Source organism: Ailuropoda melanoleuca, chromosome 8 (genome assembly GCF_002007445.2).
Source record: "Ailuropoda melanoleuca isolate Jingjing chromosome 8, ASM200744v2, whole genome shotgun sequence".
NCBI lineage: Eukaryota > Metazoa > Chordata > Mammalia > Carnivora > Ursidae > Ailuropoda > Ailuropoda melanoleuca.
In genome coordinates, this window is record NC_048225.1 from 93,947,534 (window position 1) to 93,971,991 (window position 24,458).

Below are 24,458 nucleotides of genomic sequence, written 5' to 3' on the forward strand. Positions count from 1 at the left end.
CAGACCCCTGAAGGGGCACAGAATCCAATGGGGTCCAAATGGAGAGATATGGGGGTGCCAAGCGCCATCATATTTCCTGTCTCTCTACATGGCTGCTACAGAACTGCTAGGGCAATCATTAACCCTTGATAAGTACAATCCCTGATGTTGGTTCCCTGGAGTTCAGCCCACAGAGTTGCCTATCTAAGGAGCAGCTGTACCACAAATCAGTAGCTGCAGCTCAGAGTGTTTGCCTAGGCAACTTGTGACTTGATGCCCAACTTCGACTCTTCAGCTTGTGTTCTGCCAATGGGGTCTGTGATACACAGGGCAGCTCTCTCCCAGTCCTCATTCACTAGGTGTCAGCACTCCTGGCAGGTGACTGCACCTCATTCTATCCCAAATGAACATTTTTTTTAAGATTTATTTATTTATTTGAGATAGCAAGAAAGAGAGCACGAGCAGGGGGGGCAGAGGGAGAGGGAGAAGCAGACTCCCCACTAAGCAGGGAGCCCGATGCGGGGCTCCATCCCAGGACCCCAGGATCATGACCTGAGCCAAAGGCAGATGCTTAACCAATTGAGCCACCCAGGCGCCGCCCAAATGAACTTCTAATGTGCTACATAGCTTATATTTTAAGTCAGCTCACCATAAACACACATACTTTAACACCTGCATGATTCAGTAACAACAGAACATGAACCTTATTTAAGATTAAAAGAAAGATTAAATTCTCACCTCACCCCAGCAGGTAGGCATCACTGACCCATTAACAGGTAGAGAAATCAAGGCTTAGAGAGGTTAAATAATTTGACCAGGGTCACAGATCTAAAAAGGAAAGAATGTGACCCCAGATCTGTTGGATTCCAAAGCTCACACTCTATTCTCTGTACTACGTAATTTCATGACTCTTAGTTTTTATATAAATGGTTATAAAATATTGCTCTGCTTTCTACAATAACTTTATGTTAATGGTCACATACTTTAATTTTAAAAATTTCACATTTTTCAGGGAATTAGTATAATTTCAATTTATCTTTCATGGCATCCATTGACTTATGATATTTACAACTTTAAAGACATTGAAGTTTAAACCTATTACTAAAATGCTAAAAAAAAAAAAAAAGCAAACATTGGGTAAATTAAGACATGGTATTAAAAGATGACACGGTGTTGTCCCAGCTCTACCGCTTACCTCTTTTTAGCCTCTCTGGACTTTTATTCTCCTCATCATTACATTGGGATAGTAAAATTGACACCGTCTCCGACTGAACAAATAGGACAACAGATGTGGAAGCATTTATGAATGCTAAAGTGTCATACAGGCTCAATGATGGCCATGCCTCTCTTGGGATACATTACTTGTTAGCATTAATTCCCCAAGGGCATTCGGCTCTGCACCCATAAATTAGTGGCTGGCACACAGGTGTTCAATAAATACTCACTGAATAAAGAGAATTTGGACTTTTATAGATAAGCTATTAAGGCAATGTTTATGATTTATTTAAATAGTCTACAAATGGAAGACAAAAAATAAAAATAACCTAAAGCATTTGAGAATCAAACCTGGGATTTGGGAAAAGGCCACACTACAAGACACTCTGCTCAATGAAATGCTGATAAAATTCGCACTGGAAAAGCAGACATATTTTTGCTACGCCTGCTGCTGGGCACCTCCACCAACTGCTCAGTGGTCAGAGCACAGTCATGGGTTTAACCCTACATGGGCCAGGTGGCTTGGCACAGAGACTGCCCCCATCCTGATAATCCTCTCACAAAGACTGGTCTCTTGTTATAGAGGGAAGGGCTCTGGAAAACCATTCCCAATGCCAAGAAAACCTCCATGTTTGGAGGAACAGCATGTTTGAGTTGCATATATGAGAAACTCATTCAAGCATGACTTGCGTGGATTCTTGAGGGAAGCTCCTATACCGACTCAACATAGTGCTGGTACACTGCTGAGTCCCTTGTGCCAAGGCTCCATTAGACAGTGCTCTGATAGGGGTGCCTGGTCGGCTCAGTTGGTTAAGCATCTGCCTTCAGCTCAGGTCATGATCTCAGGGTCTTGAGATCAAGGCCCACATCAGGCTCCCTGCTTAGCAGGGAGTCTGCTTCTCCTTCTTCCTCCACCCCTCTCCCCCCGCCCACTGCTTGTGTTCTCTCACTCAAATAAATAAATAAAACTTTAAAAAGGAAGGAAGGAAGGAAGGAGGGAGGGAGAAAGGAAGGAAAGGCTTTGATAGATGGGAGAGAGCTGCTCTCCCCACTTCACCTCACACCCTCCCCTCTCCTCTGACTCTTCAGCCAGGAAACCCTCAGGACACTAAGGATTTTTCCAGATTCCAAGAGGTGGCCTTAACCCTCCTCTTTTGTCTTTCCAGGAGACAAGAATCACAGCCAAATCCCACAGGCGACCCATGTTGAGGGCTCCTTTGAAACCCAGGAGAGGTGCTAGCAGTTTCTTGGCTTTATTGATGGGACTCGGGTGACCAACAACCTTGAGGAAGAAAAGCACACAGACCGCATTTTAATTGCTAATGATTTTGAGTCAAAGGCCAAGTTCTGCCAGATGATATTACTAGTAACTTTCAGGAAATTAAATCTGCTGTCAAATAGGAAATGAAACACAGAAAACATAACATATAAAACTAGTCCCTCCTATTTCTCTATGGATCAGTTTCATGGGACTGAGTAACCACACAACTATTTAAAGGAAATACACCTTGTCTCAGGGTGCCTGGGTGGCTCAGATGGTTAAGTGTCTCCCTTCGGGTCAGGTCATGATCTCCAGGTCCCGGGATCGAGTCCCGTGTCGGGCTCCCAGCTCAGCGGGGAGTCTGCTTCTCCCTCACCCTCTCCTGCCTCTCTCCGTGCTTGTGTACTCTCTCTCTCTCAAATGAATAAATAAAATCTTTTAAAAAAATAAAGAAAATACACCCTGTCTCAAATACACGCATCTCACCCCATTGCAAAATAGTCAATTTCTCACTTAAGAAATCCTGGTGAACCTAAAATTTTAGCCCTCAATTTTTACAGTAAAATGACAGACCACAAGAAGGGTACCTAATCCCTCCAGCAACAACAACAAAAAATGTGGTTCAGGAAATACACTGCTATGACAATTACTGCCAGCAATTAGGTCAGTTGCTAACTAGACAAGTAACATTACATGCAAATTTACATCATGATGGCGATATGCCATAACAGGACTTGGGCTACTAACACCATGAAGCCTCTGCGAGTCCATTTTCCTCAGTCCCCTGATACAGTGCTGCTCCCCACTCCCAGCGGAAGAACCTCGGCAGTAATAACACAGCAAGCAGCCTCGCCTGAGCGCCGCCAACTCACTCACTAATCATAACCCAAACGGCACCTGCAGGATACCCATGATGTATATTTTAATTAACTTCTTAGCAAATCTTCTGCAGCTAGAAACATTTCCCAGAAATGTAATGACTACTTGTATTTATCATTCCTGCTTCAACAGGAAGGTCACGTCCATAGGCATTGCCTTCCCGAAGTCTGGTGAGCTGAGTCTCCCACTTAAATAGACTCACTGTGAACTACATCCCTCCCTGCAATGGGGCAGCCCTCCAAAATCCAAAGAAGGTTGTATGCAGGTCACAGTCAGCTTCCAGGAGAGATTGGGCATTTCTTCCTGGATGGCAGAGTCCTTGCTCCACAAGGAGCAATTCTAGGGGAAGAGAGGGAAGAGGGCCGAGATGGGGAGAAGTCCACATGTAGGATAACAAACTGGGGCAAATGCCTTCTGTGGATAACAAAGGGGGAATTCATTTTTTGTAGGTTTTTGTGACTACAGGCCAGTGGCCTGTCCCATCGGGTTTGTGTGCCTCTAAGTCTGCCTTATCAGACTGCTTATTCTTTATCAAAAAGCCACCTGCCAACTATGAGAAACAAACTGAAGACTTCAGAGGGGAGGGGGTGGGGGAAGGGGATAGACTGGTGATGGGTAGTAAGGAGGGGCACGTATTGCATGGTGCACTGGGTGTTATACGCAACTAATGAAGCATCAAACTTTACATCAGAATCAGGGGATGTACTGTATGGTGATTAACATAATATAATAAAATAAAATTAATAAAAAAAATTGAAAAGAAACTGAAAATGACACAAACAAATGGAAAGATATTCCATGCTCATGGCTTGGAAGAATTGATTTTATTAAATGTCCATTACTAAAAAAAAAAAAAAAAAGCCACCTGCCAGTCCCCTCCATACCTTGAGTCTGGTTGAGCTCATCCTACCTGCCTCGTCAGTCCTTCTGTGGTCCTATGCCCTAGGAACATCAGTAAAAGCTCCCAGTCAAGTTCTCCTGGTGCCCAGTCCCTGTGACCCATATAAATACTCATAGTTACTCATGGCCATTATCCAGGTAGTCTACGGAGTCAGGGCAAATCAGGAAGGAGGAATCCTTAGGATTCATCTAGCCCAGTCCTAAATTTTAATGGCATGTGGTGTCCCCAGGAGATCTTGTTAAAAAGCAGATTCTAATTCAGTAGGTCTTGAGTGAGACCCAGGATCCTGCATTTCTAACAGGCTACCAGGAGAGTCTGACGCTATGGTCCCTCAGACCATACTTGGAACAACAAGGATCTAATGTAAGCTCTTACAGACATTTCCTGTATTAAAGTAAAACACCATACAGAAAATTAGTAAGGAGTGGTAGTCTCTGGCCTCCATAAGCTAGACACAATGACTGTATTAACAAATATAAGTGTTAGAATATATGAACCTTGTACAAAGTACCATACAGCAAAGAGGAATGAGCAATCCCTCTGTCAGGGGGGAGGAGTGGAGCACAGCTCGACAGGAAAGGTGACACTGAAGCTAGTGTCGAATTGTAGAGTGAGTGGCATCTTGTCTGACAGAAGGAAGAGGAACATGGTGAGCCTTATAGCACCAGGAGGCCAGTGCCAAAGTCATGGGGGTCTGTGGGTGAACGGGGTGGGCTGGATTGAGGAACAAGGGCTAATTCTTACTGTTGTAATATAAGGTGAGTGAGAAGAACTTGAAATAGTAGGTTGGAGCCAGGTTTGCCTGTCATACTTAAGAATAAAACATTATTTTCAAGCATGACAGGCAGAGAATTAGTCTTAACTTTTATCCTGCAGGCGACTATAGTTTACAATACTTAGAAGGCAGAATATCCATCTTGTTCAATAAGTAAGCAGTTGGACCATATCAGAGCATTTTGAGGGAAAAGCCTCTGAATGTCTACTACAGTCAGGTGGATCAAAGAGAAAGTGGTTGGTAAAAAACTTGTAGCTACAGCAGAATGAAATCTCAGGACTTACAAAATGATGACACGAAATATTTTTGCCTTTTTTCTTGGTATAATAGGAAAGGGAAATCTATTCACTCATGATGCTACTGAATGTATGAATTTTCACCTAGTCATCTACAAGCAAATGCATTTATGCATCTAAACCTCCTGGCTGAAAGGATTAGGATTTAGATTTTAATACAGTAAAAATGTGCTACCTTCATGACCTTGGACACCTTACTTACTGCTCTGGTTCTCATGCAGTGATGATAACATCTAAATCCTTAACAATACTATTACAAGAATAACTAATTTCAACAGGGACTTTTTAAGAACTAAAACAATGTGTTCTGTTCCCAGCAACCCCTAATTCCTCATCCAAGTCCTCACAAATTCAGAATTATGTCTAACTGAATCAGATCTTTGAATATTTTTCTCTGTATTACAGAAAGAATACCCCCTTCTACCTACAAGAGCTGGGCTATAAAGCTACCTGCCCTAGAGAAGAATGTCAAAAGAGAAGGTAGGAGGATGAAGTAGAAAACCTATCTCTTGTGACATAGTGAACTGTGGGAAGAGGTGGAAGAGAAAAGAACTCAGAAACATGTCCTAAAAGGGAAGGTTATATATAGGTGGAGGTAAAAACCCAAGCAGAGAAGCTCTGGCTTTTTTTTCTGGTTAGAACTCTGATAGACCACCTGCAGGATGCTCTTTACAACAAAGGGTGGCCATACTGGGGTGAATATTGTTAGGCAGAGTGAAGGAAAGAACCTAGTCAGCATTGCTGAGCCTTCCTCAGCAACCTTAGCACAAGAAGATATTCAGAAGTTCCTGCATTGAGGGTAGTAAGATGTGGGCCAGTACACCTGGTTTAGGGACACCTGTAAGGAATGGCAAGTGAGTCCACTGCAAAGTGTAGTGCACAACCTTGCAAGGGCCTGGCTGAGACTCAAAGGTATCTACCTAGTCAAGAAGAACTGGGGTGAAACTCAGTCAGGAAGAGAGGAAGTCTGGACCTTAACCACACCATGTGCACCAGCTTCCCCTCGTTACCCCCACATGGATTTCTGGGGTCAGATCAGACCCATGTCTTCTGAGTCCACTTTAATGGGGCTTTTGTCCCCACCACCTTACTAAGACTGCTGTTGTCAAGGTCACCATGACCTCCATGGGAGGCCAACCCCAATGTCAATCCTCATCTTCCTTTACAATTTTAGGTTGAAATCCGAAGACAACTGGACATGATAGAAAAAAGGAGCAATGAACTTAAGGATATGTCAACAGAAGGTATTCAAATTGAAACACAAAGAGGAAAAAGGGGGGGGGCAAAAGTCAGAACCAAGCATCAAAGAGCTCTGGAATAACATCAAACAGTCTAACATATGTGTCATTGGAGTCCCAGAAGGAAAAGGGAATGGTAAGAAAGAACTATTCGAAGAGATAGTGTCCACGAACTTTCCAAAATTAATGAGATAATAAACCACAGATCTAAGAGCCTCAGAGAACTCCAAACAAAATAAATACAAAGAAAAATACACCTAGGCACATCACAGTCAAAATGCTGAAGCCAAGATAAAGAGAAAATCTTGAAAGCAGCTAGAGGAAAAAAAGAAACAGAATATACAGAGGAATTACATAGGCTTCTTGTCAGAAACTATGCAAGCCAGAAGATAATGGAGAGACAAAACTGTCCACATAGAATTCTATATCCAGTAAAGATGTCTTTTAAAATTAAAGGCAAAATAAAGACATTTTCAGAAAAATAGAAATAAAAGTTAGGCAGCAGACCAGAAGGCTGAGAAAGTTCTTCAGGCAGAAGGGAGCATAATGACAAATGGAATACTTAGATCTACACAAAGAAATTAATAGTATCAGAAATGGGCTGGGGAGAAGAGGGAATGAGGAGCTATTATTTAATGGATATGGAGTTTCTGTTTGGAAAGATGAAAAAGTTCTAGAGACGGATGGTGGTTATGACTGGAGAATAATGTAAATATACGTAATGTCACTTAACTGTACAGTTAAAAATGGTTAAAATAGTAAACTTTATATGTTACCATAATAGATGGATGGATGGATGGATAGATAAGTATGAAGGCATTAAAAAAAATAACAAATGGGATGGAAAAAAAAAACCAACTATCAAGATGGTAGCTTTAAATGTAACCAATACCAAACTCTTAATGGTCTAAATGCCCCAATGGCAGAGATTGCCAATTTAGATAAAAAAGCAAAACTTAGCTCTATGCTATCTACAAAAACCTCATTTTAATTATAATATTAAAAATAAAAAGATGGAGGGGCGCCTGGGTGGCTCAGCCGTTGAGCGTCTGTCTCTCTGTCAAATAAATAAAATCTTAAAATAAAAATAAAAAATAAATAAAAAGATGGAGTAAGATATGCCATGAAAACATATCAGAAGAAAGCTGGAGTCCCTATATTAGTATCAGACAAAATAAACCTCAGACAGGGAATATCAACAACAATAAACATAGTCATCATAAAATGATAAAGTGGTTGCTTTTCATCAAGAACACATAACACCCCTAAATGAGTGCACCTATAAACAGAGCTTAAAAAGCATAAAGCAAAAAATAAAAGGCAAAGGCCTTAAAATGGTTCCCTGTTCTCTTGACACCCATTTGCTACCCCACCTTTCTTGTTCATTCTGTCTCACCGTTACTGGCAGCTTTGTCGCTCAATACACACCCCAGGCTCACTCTCCTGCCTGGTGCTTTTGCACTCAGAGTACTTGTGCTGGGAAACTCTTTACTCTGCCACCAACATGGCCACTCCCTCATTTATTCAGGTCTCTGCTCCAAGGGCACCTTCTCAGTGAACCTCCCTTGTCCACCCCATTGATGGCGAAAACTCCTACCATTCCCTATCCCCTTCCCCTGATTTATTTTTTTCTCTATGATGGTTATAAGTTTCGAACATTCTATGTAGTTTACTTGTCTTGCTTACTGTATTATTATTATTATTATTATTATTATTATTATTATTGGGAAGTTATTCAAGCAGACTATTATTATTATGGAAGTTCTATGAGGGCAGGATGTTTTTCTGTTTTCTCACTACTTTAATACATACGACCTAAAACAGTGCCTGGTGCCTAGTTAGGCACTCAATAAATAAATATTGATTGGCTTTTAAAATTGAAATGCCCCTTTCCGAGCCCATTCCCAGCTATCCCAATGAGGAAGAGTAGATCAGCTGTTTAAAATAGAGAAGTTACAGGGGCTCCTGGGTGGCTCAGTTGGTTAAGCGGCTGCCTTCGGCTCAGGTCATGATCTCAGGGTCCTGGGATTGAGCCCCGTGTCAGGCTCCCTGCTCAGCAGGGATCCTGATTCTCCTTCTGCCCCTCCTCCCCACTTGTGCTCTCCACCCCTTCTCAAATAAATAAATAAAATCTTCAAAAATAATAGAGAAGCTTCATTTAATTTATACATTAGAGGGATAGTGCCTACTTTGCATCCATGACACGACGTATAGGAAATTGCCCAGCAGGATACTTAGCACATGTGGCCACCTCCCTCGTCCTCTTACTCTACTCCTTGCCCATTCCTCCGACAGTTTAGGGACTTTATCACGTACACTTTTGTGTTGCCCAAACCTAACAGCGTCTGGTTCATAGGAGACACTATATGAAGAAATGAGTCTAACTCTTGATGCCAGCTCCTTCAGAACATCTTGCTTGATGAGCCCAGCTGGGGACAGTCTCCCTGCCTCTGAACTCTGCACACACTTACTGCCTACATCAGTCATCTGGGCTTCATCGTACTCTACCGCGCATTCGATGCATAAGCACATGCCTCCTAAAGGCAAACAAAACGAACATTTTTTATACTCCTCTGTTCTTCACACATGGGATAAGACAGGAACAATGACATGTTTTACATCTACAGAGAAGAATCCTGTATGGCTAAGATCAGGTGTAGCAGGACTTGGTGTTACCAACTATTTAACAGTGATATTTTGTCATATAATCAGTAACAATGTAGGCTGTATAGGAGAGACATGTATGTGACAATGGTCCTACCACAGGCATTATTACAGCCATCATTGAATTATATGCTCATTCATTCTCTCATTGTTCACTCCACATATACCGAATGCCTACTAACTGCTCAGTACTGCAACAGGCATGAACAATATAACAGGAACAGTGCAGGCCCCGCCTTCGAGGAGCTCACAGCCCAGTAAAAGTTGACAGGAGATTAGAGTGCCAACTGGTACTCACCATGGTAAGAGTGAGAAGTAGAGGGCACCATGGAGGCACAGCAGAAGGATACCTAAGTCAACCTTACAGAGCCAGGATGGGCATCCCAAGAAGGATGCAGTGTGAGGTGAGAGCAGGAGACGTGGACGTAGGAATGAACAGAGCATGAGTGGAAGTGGAGCAGAAGTGAAGCAGCTGACATCCTCAGAGGACAGCAAATGGTCTGCTACAGCTCAAACATGGTGTGGAGGAAGGGAAGGTAAGAGACAAGGGTTTTCTTACCTTTCACACTGAAATCCCTCATATCTATCCCCCAGGCCCCTTGCTCCACCGAAACAAGTGCTCTTGATAATGTTAGTAATGACTTCTGGTTGACCAAACCCAAAAGCATTTTCCAATCTTCACTTCCCTTGATCTCTCAGAAGCATCAGACTCTGGTGACTATTTCCTCCTTTCTTGAAATACTCTCTTTGTTCTTCTTTTTAAAATATACTCCTGGGGTGCCTGGGTGGCTCAGTTGGTTAAGCATCCAACTCTTGATTTCGGCTCAGGTCATGATCTCAGGGTCGTGAGACCAAGCCCTGGATCAGGCTCTGCACTCAGCAGGGAATCTGCTCAAGATTCTCTCCCTCTGCCCCTCCCCATTTCATAAATAAATAAATAAATAAATAAATAAAATCTTTTTTTAAAAAATACAGAGAATGAAAGAAGCAGGGATGGGATCGGGAAGGGCCTTGAATGTTAGGTCGAGGAATGTGGCCTCCTTCAGAAAGCCAACGATGACAGTTACATCTCTCCCTCTCCCTCTGTACCTCCTCCTACCCCAGGAGATTAAATAAATCTTCAAAAAAATTAAAATAAAATAAAATATACTCCATAGCTTTTCCTTCTCCTAGAAAAGTTGGCCTTCTCTAGCCAATACTTTATCTCCTTTACAGGCTCAAATTCTTCCACCCAGGCTGTAAGCACTAGGGTCCTTAAGTCTCAGTCCTTATTCAAAGACTTGATTTCTCCCAGGGCCTCCAAGGTTGTAACTGGTCAGAAGATCCCACCTGTATCCAGCCTCAACTCCAATCACTGCACATACTCTGCACTCCAGCCACAATAGCCTTCTTCAGACCAGAGATTTGCCATGTTCACTCCTACCACAGGGCCTTTGTACATGCTGTCCCTGCTGCCTGGAATACTCTTTCCCCTCCTACTCAACCTTCAGATCTCAGTTCAATCCATACCTCAGCAAAGGAGCTTTCCATGGCTAAAACCAATCTCTCTATACACAATTCTACCTTAATCTGTAATTAGTCTTTAAATTAGTATCATGCTTTCTTGTTAGACTTTCACATGGCAAGTACTCAAATACAAAGAATGAGGGGTGCCCGGGTGGCTTGGTCAGTTGGGCACCTGACTCTTGATTTCAGCTTGGGTCGTGTTCTCTGGGTTGTGGGATTGGGCCCCACGTCAGACTCCATGCTCAGCGTGGAGTCTGCCTGAAATTCTCTCCCTCTGCCCCTGCCCCCGCTCGAACTCTCTCTCTCAAATAAATAAATAAAATCTTTTTTAAAAATACAGAGAATGAAAGTCAGTAGCAGGGACCAGATCAGTAAGGGCCTTGAGCTGGGTCAAGGAATCTGGCCTCCTTCAGAAAGCCAATGATGACAGTTGCAAATGCTTCTCAAAGTGTGGTCTGTGGACTGCAGAATCATGTTAGTCGCTTGATAAAATTCAGATTAGTGAGCCCTATCCCAAACTACTCAGTCACAATCTAGAGGTAGGCTCATAGTTGGCCATTTAATAAGCCTCACAGATGATTCTATTACACACTATTTGAGTCCTATTCTTCAGTCCAGTAGTAAAAATGATACAGAATCTGACCACGGTTTAGACCAACTTTCCTAGTAAACATGCACTGAGAATGGCAATGTGGGTTACCAGGAGCCTTCTTCACTCAAGAAGCAAGGGCCTCCCTTCCCCTCCTGTGAAGAGTAATGGACCTGGTCCTGCTCCTCCCAATCCTGGGCCAAAATGACTCCCAGGGCCAGGGCTAGAGCCATTATGTAGTATGAAACAGAGACAGACAGAACAGAGAGGAGAAGCAGTGGATGGGAAGTTCTAGGAGGTTCAAACACAAAAATCTGTAGGTTCAGTTTTTCAGAACTACCTTTGGGCATAATCTTCCCATTCCAGGTGACACCTACCTGGCCCTGTCATTTTCTAGGGGACTCCAAATGTTAGCCTTATTGTTTCCTTTTGCACAAGCACCACTGACTTTCCATGATCAGGGTGTCACTCTTTCCCAGTCCACTGAGAACAAAGGACAGCCTCTGCTTTATTCCCTTGTCCATAAAACAACAAAGGTCCTTTAAATTTTACTTTGCTGTTTTTGTTGTTGTGGTGGTGGTGGTGGTGGTGGTGGTGGTGGTGGTGATGGTGGTGGTGGTGGTGGTGGTGGTGGTGGTGATGGTGGTGGTGGTTGGTTGAGTTGGTTGGTTTTTAGCCTCCAATGAAGAAAAATAGAAGAACAGTTTTCTTTACTCACCCCCTTCTTTTTTCACCAGACCCCATAAAGAAACACACATTCCCTCTTGGGTTCTAATGGTAAGTCATTCAATACAGCAAAGACTGAAACATTCACACTATAAAGAAACACAGAATCCAGAATGCGTGCTGTAGAAGGTGGGCCCAGAAAAAGCCTCAGGTACAACAAAGGAAATAGATAATATGACAGAAGATGGCATTTTATATCACCATAAATGCAGTCAGGATGGCAGGTTAATCACTGGAAGTTAGACCCACACTTCACATGTAAGTCAATTTTTCTTTTATCTCTTTTTCAGTGGTGCAGAGGTTCGTAGGGTGCATAGAGGTTCATTCATCGTTCACTCAGGAAATACCTGTTTGTTGAGTGCCTACTATGTGCCAGGCACTGTGTTAGATGACGTGAAGTCTGGGGTGAGCCGGTTTTTGAGAATCTACAGAAAAACTGTTTCAGTAGCTTATGAATCCCTCAAGTAGGAATTCCTCCTCACATAAAAATAAATACATTTCCAATGGACTTCCTCAACTTATCACCAAAGGCCGAAACTATACAGGCAAAGAATGAGAGATCTGACTGCATACAAATGTAACACTGACACATCAAAATACCTACGAGCATTTAAGGGTAAAAGCAGGCTGCACCTTGAATTTCATCCTCAGATCTGAGGTGGAGCAAAAAACAACACTAGTCTGCTGAAGAGAAGGTGTAAATTAGAAGGAAGACAGTGCTAAAGTTGAAAGAAAGGGGAGGGGAGGGGAGAGGAGGGAAAGGAAAAGGAAAAGGAAAAGGAAAAGGAAAAGGAAAAGGAAAAGGAAAAGGAAAAGAAAGAAAAGAATAGAAAAGAAAAAGAGAAAAGAAAGATAGTGCTGGGGACCCGGACGTTTAATGACTGGCAGACATGGGGCAACTCTCCATTTTTGTTGGCAAACAGTATCTGACCCAGCCCAACGGAAGATAAAGCAACACACCAGGAGGAGGACAGCCATTGGCCCAGCTCCACACGGGAGACTCTGGCAAGAGAAATGGAGTCAAGTTTCTATGTTGGTGCCAGGTGAACCCCCCTCCCACTTCCACTCAAGCAGCTGTTTCTGGACTGCTGTTTATAACACAAGAGATGTAACAGGAGAACGAAGGCCCACTGACCCCACAGCACTCAGTGACTCAGGGTTAAATGGCGACTCCCTTTCTCCTCACCCCTTGGTGCGTAGAGGCCAACCAACTGCCTGACTTGACTCTTCCCTGCACCACCTCCCTTTCTAGGGAGTCAGTACACAGGCGATCATCATTCTCAGATACCCCCAAAGTTCCAGATCCTGTCACACAAGCCATGCTCCAGAGCCTGGAGGAATTCACTGCAGGTCCATTTCTCTAGAGAGACGGGGAAAAGGTATTGATTACAAGCTCAGACTCCAGAGCCACATGCTTGGGTTCGAAGCCCAGCTCCACCACTTGCTAGCTGTGTGATTTAAGGAGAGTTACTCAGCCTCTCTATGTCTCACTTCCATCTTTTGTAAAGTGGGAATAACCGTGCCTACACAGAGGAGTCTTGTGAGGATTAAATAAATACACCAAAGCACTTAGAAACATGCCCGGCTGAGTGTGTCTGCTGCTTGCAGACGCCAGGGCTGCTGCGACTGCCGTTACTATTATTATTCTTACTACTACTCCTTGTGAGGACAAGTTCCAGAAGGGCTTCCCTCCCAGTCCTGCCCCCAGGTTCCTCATCTTCCATTGCAAGGGATTAGGATCTCTTCTTTCAGCCCCTCCCTCAGACAAATCCTGTCCCCAAAGACAAACAGCTCTTCTCTTATATCAGAGTCTGAATGGAATCTCTTTTCTTCCTTTAACTTTGCAACTCTCTCCTTCATCTGCTCTCAGGGATGTGGCAGGATGTCTGATAAAATAACGAAAGGAATGAAGTTAAAAAGGTGTCGACTCCTCATTCCTTTCAAGGAAGACTCATTCCCAAGAAAACTGCAAGCCAACACAGTATTTTGGCACACCAATTACTGATAGTCACTGAGATGCACACAGGGAGGTAAGGAAGGTGGGGTACCAACACAGTCATGGCCTGAAACGCCGCAGCAACGACACAGGGGTGCATGTTACACCCAGGAAATACACAGCTGCTGCATCAAGAAGTTTGAAAAGTTTGCTCCTAAGACCTGGTGATCAAGATTTCAGAGAGAAGTGACCCTGTAGCCCAGAGTTCCTGAGTACCCACTAAATGCTGGGCACTGAGGAGGGTGCTGGGGGACACAGGGTTAACCAAGAACAAGGTCTGATCACTGTCCTCAAAGGGCTCACAGGCTGGTGGGGTGTGAGCAAGCAGAGACACCTCCTTTGGGATGTGACTCAGGGTGTCAGCTCCCAGAGGTGGGCACGGTCACATCTCCATTTTCCAGAGAAGGAAACTGAGGCACAGGGAGGCCACCAGATAATAAGTAGTAGAGCCAGGATTCAAAGCCACACAGTCAATCTCCAGATCTTGGATCTCAAAGAGCCGGAGGGTCCTCCATTAGAAAACGCCCTGGTGTTTCTTGTGCCAGAGAGCTGCTTCCTCTAAAAGCCTCCAGTCTGAGAGTTTGCTCAGTAATATGCATGCTGAAGACAGCCTCCACAGAGGGAGGAAATGGAGAGGAGAGCAGAGTATCTATCTTCGAAATCAAAATAAATCCAGGAACCAAAACATAATAATGGTTTATAAAATCTGCTTCAACTTGGTATTCCACTCTGATTTATGGAAGTCTGTGTTTGAAGGAAAAGGTAAAGGGATTTTGAAATATAACTGTCGGGAAATGGAAATACATTTTCTGAGTCTGTTGAAAGGGGGTAAGACAGAAAGACAAAATGTGAGGTGACACAAATGTCTGGTAGCTGGAAACTGTATGCTAAAAGAAACCCCCTAAAGGTGAGGGAGAGGCCAGCCCAGTGCAGATTACAAGGACCCTGTGCTCTAGTTCTGGATTCCATGCCTTCCACGTATTACCTCCCATCTCTACCACTTTCCACCTCCTTCCACCACCGAAGGTATCGGGCCTGCCTTTTCTGGAAAATTAAAAAAAAAACACACACAGTATAAAGTTCACTTGCACATCTGTAATTATGATTACTGGCTAACATCATGCTGTCTACAGTGTCCTTGCCCTGTGTTCCTGCGGTAGCACTGGTTTCACTGAACCCTCGAAAAACCCAGGGAGGCAAGCCCTATGATGAGCTTAATTTTAATGCTTCAGAAAACTGAGGCATTAGGAGGTTAAATGGCTTTTTGCCCAATTACATGGGTAGTGAGGGAGAGAGGACTCCACCACCAGGGACTGGTGTCATCCCCATCCAGTGTGGCTGGGGCTCATATAAACACAGAGCTAGAAGAGAATATAGACATCATCTAATGACAAGGGTCTTTCTTTCATTCTTTAGTAGGCAACAGTGGAGAAAACTGAGGAAGAATCAACTGGATTGAGCTCTCTCCTCTGAGGGCAGAGAGCCCATGACTTCTCCACCATAGCCTTTATCTCTGACCTGTCACATCTCAGGCTCAGAGCTGGACCAGAGCCTTTCTTCGGCCAGTCGCATCACTGCCCACTGCTTCCCCAACCCCACCTACCCACAGGCTGATTCCTCCATCACCTCCGGCTTTGCTAGATTTTCTAGTGGCAAAAAAAAAAAAAAATATATATATATATATATATAGAGAGAGAGAGAGAGAGAAGCTAGCCCTTCCTGAGGACCTACTAAACACTAGGCTCAGTCAACCCTCACATGGGCCTATGCAGCAAGTGCTATTATTATCTCTATTTTAGAAATGAAAAGTTAGCCCAGAGCATTTTAATTATTTGCCCAAGGCACACAACTAGTAAGTAGCAAGATCTTGGTTAGCAGACCGCCTGCAAAAACAGTGAACGCTTATTAAGGGCACCCATTCCATCTTTTCCCCTTTATGTTCACGCTGGCCCTGCTGCCCACCCGGCAGGGCTGGTAGACATGGGGTGTACTTCACCGACTCCAGGTTCGCCATCCTGTCCTGCAACCTGAGGTCAGACATGATTCAAAGGCAGGACTAATATAAAACCAGCAGTTTGTAAAGCTAGTTTTCATCATCTACCACAGGCCTGGACCAACTCTCCATCGAGGGCCCTACATTCTTCTATTGACCTAAAAGTTCATGTAATCAATTCCCCACTGAATGAAGGGGTTCAGGCTGCTCCCCTGCCCCAACCCCAAAATGTCCCCATACGTTAAGGTCTAGCAGTGCCCAAATTTCTCTTGGTTAAGCTGTGATGCATGAGTTTGCCTATGAAGACCTGAGAGCATCATAATTCAAGAAAGGCAGAGGGCAAGCTCTGCGAGATTCCTGAGATAATTGAAATTGACCCATAACTCACCAGCTGCCACGGGAAATTCTATCACTTTGCACACTTTGCTTCCATAGCTAAAAATCAAATCAGGGGAACATGATCAGACTTCTAATTTGAAACCTCGGACATGCAATGTCATCTTTAATGACTCCCGGCAAAAGATGCTCATTACAGATCTCAGCCCACCTAAATTAAAACATGAAACCTAAAAATTAAGCAGAAAATTCTCAATTTCTAAGGTCTGTAAGGCCACGGAAAAATCACACAAGAGGGAATACACATACTCCTTAGGGTTTTGTCATGCCCACAAATATCTGAGCAGGAATTATATGAAAGAAAAGAGCTAAAAGGGAAAAAAATAAATAAACAAACCCATCAGGTCCTAACTTTCAGGTCTGGGCCATGTGGGTGAAGAGCAATTTTTCATGATCAATCTGAACTAGCATGTCAAGGAACATTATCTCTCTGCTGATGGCCAATTTCATCTGTTCTATGATGTAGCGCTCAGATTCCTCTGATACGGTAGCTGCTGGCTTCAAGTCTTCTCTCACTGTTAAGTGGACTGAAATATGCTGCTATCAGTCAGCACGGTGTTCAGGTGTGTAAGCTGCCTTTAAAATGGGAGGCTAAAAATTCCTCTCTCATCATCAGTTCTAAACCTATTCATGGGGCGCCTGGGTGGCTCAGTGGGTTAAGCGTCTGCCTTTGGCTCAGGTCAAGATCCTGGGGTCCTGGGATCCAGCCCCACATTGGGCTCTCTGCTCAGTGGGCAGTCTGCTCCTCCCTCTCCCTCTGCCCCTCCCCTGGCTTGTACTGTCTCTTGCTCACTCTCTCTCAAATAAATATATAAAATCTAAAATAAATAAACTAACAGACCTCATTCAGTGTGGACTTTCTAGAAGGTCAGGTAACCACTAGACAATCTGTGAAGACTGTTTTTAAATTTCTTCCTTCTATTTCCCATCCACCCTTCCCTTTGTGTCACTGTATGACTGACTGCCACTGCCCAGAATAACATGCATGGCCAGCTTTCACATGTTTGTGACTCAGTTCTTCCCAGACCTACATCCAGGAAGAGGGGGCAACTCCCTGTCTGCAGCAAGACCTCGACAGATGGCCCAGAAATATAATTTTAAAGCTAGATGTAAACAGAAACTACAAATTCAAAACTTTATTTTCCCTCAATGTGCATTTTACAGAGATAGAGTGGGGACCAGGGCCGCTGTAGGGTTAGGTTACCAGATCCTGAACGCGAACATGGTAAACTTCCTCTGAAGTACAGAGGAATATCTGCAAACAGTGTAAAAGAGAAGCTATAATTTTTATTTTTTTCAATTCAAAACTACTTCTTCTGAGCCTTAAATTGTGTACTGTAGTGCAGAGCTGACCTCCCTTCCTAAATTCAACTACTTAATGTGGAATGGTCGTTGTGTTCAAAGAACGAAGACCAAGGTGTTTCTATGTAAAACTGGCAAACTGGAAAACCCTTCAGCAAACTAAAAATTGTGAAGGGGAAAATCCACACCCATGTAAGCCGGGAAAAAAAAAAAAAAAAAGCCAGGATAAAAGTCTAGATCACTCCAGGAAAGACCATGCTTGTTATTCTGTCAGATGCTCTCATAAACACTTCCCCCAGGACCGCACCACTCCCAGGGCTCACTCCAGAGCTTCCGGCTCATAGCAACTTTTATGACTCTCTTGCCCACATCTGTCTTAAAACTTTAACTGGGAGGGAGGGAGGACCGTTTAGGCAACCTGGAGTCTACACGATTTGAGTCTAGTTCTAACTGAAAATGACAAAGGTCTTGGCGGATAGGCTCTCTCTGCCTTTGTTGTGTATAGACAACAGAGGGTATTGGACCAAAAAATAATTAATTAAAATAATAAAGGACAAGAAGACAACTACTCTGACTGTGAAATACAGTCAACAGTCTAAACTACCTCTTGTGACAATTAATGGACAATTAATGGATCTATGGACAAGGAGCCTGGAGCCGGCATGTCTACCTAAGAGTCATGGGTTTTCGTTACGCCAACCGACACGAGAAGCCCTTTAGGAGAATATGCTTCCCAAGAACTGCATTAGGGCAAAGTATTCACATGGAAGCAGAGGAACCATGCTGGGCACACACCAGTCACTGATGACATGACCCCAAATCATGCGGGGTCCCAACCCCTTTGTTCAGTAAATTAATTTTATGAGTAGGTCAAAAGTTAACAGAGCCTCTCAACCAGGTTCACCTTTTAATCAAGAACCACTCTGTGTCCCCCTGGCTAGACAGAACTCCTTTGCTAGCATTCTCCACCCCTGCCATTAAAACTGGGCAACCTGTGCTATTTGATGAAGTAATTAAGGACAAATCAAAGCAATTATCTAACATTACTTTCAATAACCATATGAAATTTCTAATTCCAAGAAGCAAACTGAACCAATAATAAAATGCACTTACAGAGGCTTACAGCATCTATAATCAGGTTCTATGGAAAACTACAATGTTGCAGGCTATCCACCCCTTTTTTAATAGCAATATTAAATATGATAACATTCACTGAGCTCTTCCTCTACCTGGGTCCTAGCTCTTCTGCCTATGGAGATGAAATATAAGACTGAAGGTGTCATGTGAATGGGCCAGAACAGCAACTCCGAGCAGAGCCGAGGCTGGGGTGGGGGAAATGGAGGTGCCTAAGACGTGCTGACCCCCACGACTGTGCAGGTCCCCAGGCTGAGCTTCCTCCATTAGGGCTGCAAGTGCACAAGCAAGCCCTGTCACTTGTTCCATACTGGAAGTGATAAGAAACACAGCAGCAAGCAAGCCCATCTGGAGAACAACAATCAGAAACAGCAGGGGGACTGAGGGATCTTTTGGAACAAAAGCTCCAGGCCAGCCATACGTTTATGGGGTAAAATCAAGAAGAATAAGAAAATCAGAAAACACATCTGTCTATCCATGTGCACCAAGTTTAGGAATAATAAAAGGATAAAAAGCTAACATTTGTAAACATCTACTATATGCCAAATGCCTGAAATGCATCAGCTTATTTAATATTCAAAACAACTCTTGAACAGGGGTATTATCACCCTCACTATTATTATTATTCCCATTTAAGAGAGAAGAAAACTGAAACTTAGAAAATTTAGGAAATTGTCCCAGAGCTGAGAGCTAGTAAATGCTATTTACTATGCTATTATCCTATGGGACCTATGCTATTATCCTAATTCTATTGTTTTTCATTGACAGTCCCACATATACAGAGGTCATTTTCAAGAAAAACAGAGAGCAATAAAATAATATACTGCAGCATATCCCAAGTTAGTAAGAAACCACTTAGACATCACCCTATGTGCATTTGTACATAGACCTGGAGAGAAATTTTCTTATCTCACATATCTTCACAGCCTGACCGTACCTCTCACAGACTGTCATCCTATCAGACAGATGAAGAAACCCAAGTGCCGAATGTGGCTCGAGTGAGGGACAGAGAAAGAATGGTGGCCCAAACCCTTGGAAGCTCACCAAGCCATGGCTCCTCCCACCGGACAGCCCCAAAGGGCTTTAATAAACCAAACTACTGACCTCCACATCCCCGTGAAACTGAACATGGTGCTCACACAGCGAGGGAGGGGTGGCGGCGTGAGTCCGTCCAGGCGCATGAGCAGAGCTGGGACACCGAAGAGCACCAAATACTTCAGATAGAAGAAGAGCACATGCGCCAACGCCAGTCCTCCTGAAAGACAGACGGAGCCATCAGACGCAGAGATGAGCAATGGAGCAATTCCTGCTCCTGAAAATACACCCCCTGCTCCCACTTCTCCACCCTTCTCTTCCCCTTACCTCACTCATTACAAAAAGTTTCCCACACTGGTTTTGAGCAGTAAGAATTTTGGATTAACAAAGATTGAAATATTCTTTATTATTGTGATAGGCAATAGGACATCTTACCAGTCATGCTTTTACAGACACTAAAGTGTTTTATATCTACCTATGCATTTAAATAATATATATTTATATATATAATTATATACAATGGATTTTAAAACTATTAGAAAGGGAAAATCCTCCCCAAATTCCAAAACCTCATGAGCTCACACCGGCTAAAATCAAAAAGTCAGATCAACATGGGCTGACGAAGATGTGGAGAAACTGAAACTGTCATACACTGCTGGCAAGAAAGCAAAATGGTGCAGCCACTTTGGAAAACTGCTTGGCTTTCCTGAAATGATTAAACCTAAAGTTACCCAATGACCCAGCAATTCTACTTTTGGTATATACCCAAGAGAAATGAGAACAGATGCCTACACAGATACTTATACCCAAATGTTTGTATTATCAACAATAGCCAAAGACAAAAACAACACACATATCCATCACCAGATGAATAGACAAAATGTGATCTCTCCGTACAACGGAATATTATGCTGCCATGAAAAGGAATGAAATATTGACACATGCTACAACATTGATGAATCTTGAAACATCACGCTAAGTGAAATGAGCCAGTCATGAAAGACCACATATTCTATTCCATTCATATGAAAGTCCAGAATGAGGTAACAGAGACAAATAGAACACTGATTCATGGGTCCCTAGCACGGGAGAGGAAGGGGTGGGATCATGGCAGAGGTGGTGGCTAAAGGGTGGGCTTTCTTTTTGAGGTGATGGAAATATTATAAAATTAGCAGTGGTGACAGTTGCACATATCTGTGACTATACTAAAAGCCACTGAACTGTATACTTTAAGTGGGTGAATTTTATGGTATGTGAACTATATCACAACAAACCTGTTAATAAAAACAGAGCAAAACAAACAAAAAATTCATCAGGGCCCCAGGCTACAGTGGCCTCTTGTCCCAAACTATGCCTTTCCAGGATGAGAAGAACACAGGATGTGGACACTAGGCAAGATGTGAGGTCAGAGACGCAGGCTATGGCCCACACAGGCCTCTGCCTGCCCCCACTGAGAATGACCCACTTCTGCAGCCAGGGCTCAGGGAGCTCCACCAGCTACCTTCTCTCCTCGGGCTTCCTGGCCACTTTGACCTCTGTGCCCTGTGCCCAATGGGCCCTACAGACCTGGGCCACATGTTGGCCCCATTCACACTGGCCTCAGCGGGCAGGTGAGGAGGGGTGGCGGGTTTGCCAGAGCAGCGCTCACAAGGAGAAGGCCGAGGGCAAAGTGTGTGTGGAAGCCCTGAGAAGACGACCACATGCTGTCCAACCTCCAGAGCACCTTCCCCAGTGTGTGGGAAGTACTGCAGGGCAGGGCGGTGCAGCTGAGCAGGCTATCCAGGGGATATTCAGAAGGAAATAACTAAGCCTTAAAGAAGTACTAGCAGAAAACCCTACTGTCTGGCCCTTGCCATATTATACAAGGATCGTGGAAAGGACGTCACTACAACGGACAGTGTGGCTGTAAATGGTAACTCTGTGCCAGGAGAAACACAGAGCCATTTTCTGAATATGTAGTTTGGGTGAAGGCAAATGGTGGTTCAAATTCAAAAGCCACATGTCCTACAAGGAACAAACCCAGGAATTACTGTGTCTCATTCTCAATCAGGAATGGTCAAACAGGTTCTTCAGACTTGTAGAAACTAGACTACAATCAGATGTATCGAAATGCCTGGGTGTAAAATTATAGCATTCTTAGATGTGTCTGAAAGCAGTCAAGGAAAAAAGCTGATGTGTATAAGAATATATATACATGAACATACAAGAATATGTAAATATACATAAGTCTGTATATACACATCCATGAAGAAGTGAGGTATATGTGCTAGCAATACCACCTAAAAAGTAATTAGGGGGCATATATCCACACTGAATGGTGAGGAAATCCGTTCCACTGGCCAAGATGGCGGCAGGGTGGGAGGAGCTCTAAAATACTCCAAAATGAATACCAGGCTTTAATCAGAAAAATCCCAGAGCTAGAAGAGGCAAGACAGAAGTAAGGATGTCTAATTAAAGGACACAAGCTTCCAGAGCCAAAACTGCACAGCCTGAAGAAGCGAAGGCATCAGAGGACCCAGGGAAGACTATTCAAGGTTAGGGCCACCTGGAATTCTTTCACATATGAAGCATCAGAGGCTTCTTTTCCCTGTTAACAGGATGCAAGATCAGGGAGAATGAGCTGCTTCCTTCTCAAATACTGCCTTTCGTGTGATACTACTTTTGTACAGTTATCACATATGAGGCATATAAATTAAAATCTGTAAGATGTTTTAAATGGTCTATTTAAATATTTTATGATCTCAATTCTAGTATCCTACCATCTATATTATGCACGAGGAAGTAGCATTAACGCCTCTATTACACATTACCTTATAGGTGTTTCTGTACTTGTGGATTTTTCTACCAGATTACAGGATGCTCAAAGCCCATGCCCACATGGTTGAACACCAGGACTTGCAATAGCAGGTGCCCAAGAAAGAACAGCTTGCCCAGTGAATGTTGCTAATGGTAGGAAGTTCTTCCCAGGGGTAAACACGAGGGTCTGAATTGTATCAGATCCTCTTAAACTGTTAGATCCGCTAGGCTTGAAGAACTTAGCATCCGCCTAATGAAGAGTCTTCATGAACCCAGAATGGGTCAAGCTGTGCCTTTGCCAAGGATTGCGGAGAATTTGCCACAGAGCGGAAAGAGGCCCCTTGACTCTACTGGCCAGCTGCAGAGCTAGCATCTTCATACGGGTGAGCCCCGCCCTCAAGACTCACACAGTCAGTATAAGACACTGATATCAGCTTCACTCTGTTTCAAGAAGCTTCACTCCGTTTCTCTGCACTGTTATCTATCCCCACCAGCTGGGTTGCCTGAACTCACTGCTACACTCTCCCACCTCCAGCCTATGCTGGGCTCTTGCCATGGCCTGACTTCATCTCTGAACCTTTTCTATTCCAAGGAAAATGACTCCAGCCACTTTGACCTTGTCTACATCTAACCTACTCTAGATTTTGCTTAAATGCTCTGTGACTAAGGCCGTTCAGATTCAGGAAGCCTCAACGTTTTATAAGTTTCTTCTCAGGGCACTTGGGTGCCACAGTTGGTTACACACCTGACTCTTGGTTTCAGCTCAGGGCATGAGATCGAGCACCACAAAGGGCTCCACGCTCAGTGGGGAGTCTGCTTGAGATTCTCTCTCTCCCTCTTCCCCCACATTCCGCCTGCGTGCGTGCACCCTCTCTCTCTCTAAAATAAATAAATAAATCTTTTTAAAAAGTTTCTTCTCATATAAAGCTCTTTATAAGAATGTCTTATGCCTACAATTAACAATACTGTATTATACATTTTTAAAATTTTGTTAATCTAGATCTCATAATAAATGTTCTACCCAGGTTGTTTTTTTTTTAAAAGAACCTTTCCTATATAAGATCTAGGATAAGAACCAGAAGTATAAAGACTAATCAAGAAGATTCGAACAAACCAATTACCAGCAAAGAAATTGAATCAGTGATTAAAAAAACTCCCAACAAACAAAAGCCCGGGACCAGGTGGCTTCACAGGCGAATTCTACCAAACATTTAAAGAAAAGTTAATACCTTATTCTTCTCAAACTATTTCAAAAAAAAAAAATAGAAAAAGGAAAACTTCCAAATTCATTTCTGTGAGGCCAGCTTTATCCTGATACCAAAACCAGATAAAGATACCACAAAAAAAGAGAACTACAGGCCAGTATCACCAATGAACATAGATGCAAAAATCCTCAGCAAAATACTAGCAAAACAAATCCAACTGTACATTAAAAAAAATCATTCACCACAATCAAGTGGGATTTACTGCTAGGTTGCAAGAGTAGTTCAATATTTGCAAATCAATATGATATATCACATCAATAACAGAAAGGATAAGAACCATATGATGATTTCAATAGACGAAGAAAAAGCATTTGACAAAGTACAACATCCATTCATGATAAAACGGTAGGTTTAGAGGGAAGATACTTCAACATAATAAAGACCATTTATGAAAAATCCACAGCTAAATCATCTTAATGGGGAAAAACTGAGAGCTTTTCCCCTAAGGTCAAGAACAAGACAAGGATGTCCACTCTCACCACTTCTATTCAACATAGTACTGGAAGTCCTGG

General features: G+C 43.3%; 1 protein-coding gene across 1 annotated transcript in view; it reads right to left on the reverse strand.

Annotated features, from left to right (window-relative positions):
* Window positions 1–24,458, reverse strand: part of HHAT (hedgehog acyltransferase) — a 306,415-nt gene that overhangs the window by 188,315 nt on the left and 93,642 nt on the right. Inside the window, exon 7 of the mRNA XM_034667656.1 lies at window positions 19,955–20,105. Coding sequence (XP_034523547.1) covers window positions 19,955–20,105 — 151 coding nt within the window. The remainder of the gene's footprint in view (window positions 1–19,954; window positions 20,106–24,458) is intronic.